The sequence below is a fragment of the Orbicella franksi genome, chromosome 4, assembly GCF_964199315.1.
Source record: "Orbicella franksi chromosome 4, jaOrbFran1.1, whole genome shotgun sequence".
Lineage (NCBI taxonomy): Eukaryota > Metazoa > Cnidaria > Anthozoa > Scleractinia > Merulinidae > Orbicella > Orbicella franksi.
In genome coordinates this window covers 20388434-20392127 of record NC_138148.1, presented here as the reverse complement: position 1 = coordinate 20392127, position 3694 = coordinate 20388434, and the positions used below count along the sequence as shown (strand labels likewise).

At 40.1% G+C, this 3694-nt stretch overlaps 1 protein-coding gene across 1 annotated transcript; it reads left to right on the top strand.

Moving 5' to 3' along the window:
- Positions 1-12: 12 nt before the first annotated feature.
- LOC145483680 (DNA polymerase kappa-like) lies at positions 13-3455 on the top strand. The gene has a single exon (XM_081462220.1). It carries the CDS (start codon positions 70-72, stop codon positions 2362-2364), a length of 2295 nt encoding a protein of 764 aa, XP_081318346.1. The 5' UTR covers positions 13-69; the 3' UTR covers positions 2365-3455.
- Positions 3456-3694: the final 239 nt, after the last annotated feature.

The following is a 3694-nucleotide window of genomic DNA, read 5'->3' as shown; positions in this document are numbered from 1 at the left end:
TGTTTGTAATATGAGCTCTTATCCTGTTATTGGCGGGAAAAGGAATTTGCCTGGTTACCTAAAACCAAAATGGCGGATTGCAGCAGGAATTCTGATGAAGAAAACTTCAATGATTTAGAAGATGAAGACGAATGTAACGATTGGACTGAAATATTTATTGCACCAGAAAATGAGTGGAGAGGCTTGAGGAACCATAAAGATAGCAACATTTTATCGGAAGAGCGTTTGAAAATGGAACACAATTCCATCGCCGAGGACTCAAAACTGATCGAAGAAGACGTCGAGAAAAACGATTCCATCTCAACAGATAAAAGTTCAAAAACTCTGACCAGAATGAAGCTAAATGATCATAAAGCTGGAATGGTAGGTCTGGATAAAGAAAAAATCAACCAGATCATATTTGAAGCGAGCAAGGGTTCCAGGTATTACGAGAATGAATTAAAGAAAGAAAAGCAAGTATCTGAGAGGATTGCTAAACAAACCGCCTGCCTTGAAAAACTTACTCTGCAGCAGAGACGAGATGCTTTAGAAACGACAAACTTGATAGTGAAAGAACTGGAGCAGACTCGTGACTTAAGTCGTACGTTTGTTCATATCGACATGGATGCCTTTTATGCTGCAGTTGAAATCTTGGACAATCCTGAATTACGTGACAAACCCATGGCTGTGGGTAGTAACGCAATGCTGTCTACTTCAAACTACCCGGCCAGGCGTTACGGGGTAAGGGCAGCAATGCCAGGCTTTATAGCCAAGAAGTTATGTCCTGAACTGATCATCGTGCCAACGCACTTTGACAAATACAAAGACTATAGCCGACAAGTTCAAGAGATTCTGGCCGAGTACGATCCTAATTTTGCGATGGCAAGCTTAGACGAGGCATATCTGGATCTAACAGAGCACATTCAAGACAGGCAGAAATATAAAGAGAAGAACAAGTTTGTAAGATCAAAACATCAGATTGAAGCGATGTTAGGAAATGAAAATGATCAAGGCAATGAGCAAGCAGTGGAGGAGATAGTAGAATTTGGCCGCGATGCACAAGAGGCTGTTAGGGAGTTACGTTTTCGAATTGAACAGAAGACGCGTTTGACAGCTAGCGCCGGAATCGCTCCTAATGTGAAGCTAGCAAAGATTTGCTCAGATCGTAACAAGCCGAACGGACAGTTCTTCTTAGAGCCAGACCGTGATGTTGTGTTGAAGTTTGTACGCAGTCTCCCCATCAGGAAAATCAGCGGCATTGGACGAGTAAGCGAACAGATGTTAAAAGCTCTCGGAATTGAGACGTGTGAAGATTTGTACACAAAGCGAGACTTGCTCTATCTCCTACACTCGCCAGTTAGCTTCAGGTTCTTATTGGAAGTGTCTCTTGGATTGGGAAACACTGCCATTGCGACAGACTCGAAAAGAAAGAGCATTGGAACAGAGACGACCTTTTCTGAAATCAGTAAACCTGATGAATTACTGGACATGTGTGATAAGCTCTGCCAATCGCTGGCAGAAGATATGAAAGGTCAGAAACTTAAAGGAAAGACCGTCACAATTAAGCTTAAAACTGTGAAGTTTGAAGTAAAATCTCGGTCGTTGTCTCCACTCAGTCCTGTGTCGACTTACGAGGAGATTTTTGTAGCTGCTAAGGAGCTGCTCAAAAATGAAATAAACGCATGTTTTCCTGACCCACTAAGACTGAGGCTCATGGGAGTGCGCTTATCAAATTTTCAAGAGTCCAGCTCAGATTCGTCAAAAGAAGCCAAGCAGAACACGATAACAGGTTTTTTAAAACAAAAGCAGAGCGTGGAAATCCCCAGTTCTTTTGTACCTACCCAACAGTTTAACACAGAGGAAAATTTCTGCATTGTACCGCCTGGCCAGGAGTCTTCAAAAGAAAGTGATGATATTACAGGAGAATTTGCTTCACACATGGCAGACCTAGATTCGTCTACTGCGTCACGTGTATCATCTGAACGTCCAGCTCTGAATTTACTTTCAAGTAAAACATTGCCATTTTCTAGTCCTGGGCCATCTTCCAGTCATGCAAAAATCTGCAGTGACACGTTGCAAGAAAAGACCCCAAAGCCGTCACCCGCTTTGTTTTGTCCTGTATGTGGACAAGAACAAGTTTTAAAGCCTGGTGAGGACGCTATGATTGAACTTAATAAGCACATTGATTTATGCCTGAATAAGGCGACCATCAGGGAGATTGTAACCGAGGGCAATTCACAGCGATCTTCAGCTGGTGAGAATGTTTTGAGCCGTGCTCACAGTCGCACAGGTGTCGAGGCGACGAGTTCTCGAGGAAAGAGAAAGCGACAACAATCGGGAACAGCCACGAAGAAAGCGACACTACATTCGTTTTGGTCAAAGTAATTGCAGCAGGCGGACTAAATCAGCACGTGCGTTTCACAGCTTTGACATGGTTCCCTGATTCTACATGTATAAAGACGTATTTTAGAGCGGGGAAATATAGATTGGTATCAAGTTTGAGTCTGTATCAACTATGACAATCAACTTTGGTTATGTCGTCTTTACACTCACCAGCCCTCGGCCTACAAGCTGACAAGGTACTACGTGTTGTATATCTATGGACAAGATTTTAGAATAAGGGAAATGGTCATTCTGTGTTATTACAAAAGGGCAGACAAGAAACAAAGAACTGAAATTTTATACATTTTTGGTGGGAAATCGTTCGGGCAAATTTCGCATTTCTTCATTAAATTTCCTGGCCTCATGATACCATTGTTGCTATTCTGCGTATCGAACAATAACTACATTTTATATTGGGCGCGAAAAAATTGAGAGCTGGGTAAAAAACAAAATACGAAAAAAACCTCCAAATTCCGTGAACGCTTGCTGCGCAGGTCAGCTTGATGAAGGCCTCAAGCTTGTGAGAGACAGATCGTTGGGCGAAAGTGAATAAAAAGGACCTGATAACCTTTTTTTGAAAGCCACCATAATCTTGTCTTCTCAACAACCTTGGAACTTAGAATAGGCTGGTTATATACTGGAATATGAATTAAGCATTTATATTATATTTAAAGAATTGGAAGTTAGAAAAACCCGCGTTCCAACTCTCTAATAAAAAAGAAAATTATACGTTGTTCAAATTTGTGAGACTAGAGAACCTTCATACCTGGTCCTGATCTGTAATCGTATTTTGGTCGCTATGTTACTGAATCTAAGTCAGCAGTGATTATAAATAAAGCACTGAAACAGATTTAAAGCTGTAATCATTTCAGGTTCTATCTCAATGTACCCAAACGTCTTTTGACTGGGTAGTTGAATGGATACCGCGGTAATTTTAGAAGGAATAGATACTGAATAACGATAAAATGGAGGCGACAGTTAAAGAAAGGTGATGATGTGCGGTGTTTCTTTTACTTTACGCTCCGCGATATAACTAGTATTAAATTATGTAACTACACATGCCTCAATTGAAATGTTATTTTGTGAAAAAAAAATGCGGATATATATATTTTAAGAATTGAAATGTTTTTTTTTTAATTTTTGAATAAATGCAGCTAAATATAGGATTAAAGCGAATATAAATGATAAATGCCATTATATATTGGGAAAAGTTTAATACAATAAAAAAAAAGCACACAAAAAGCCAAAAACATGTATAAATATTCGTACGAGAGTGTTTTCTCTTTATGGACAACATAAGCATTAACTGATACCGTATTTTTCCGCAGTAACG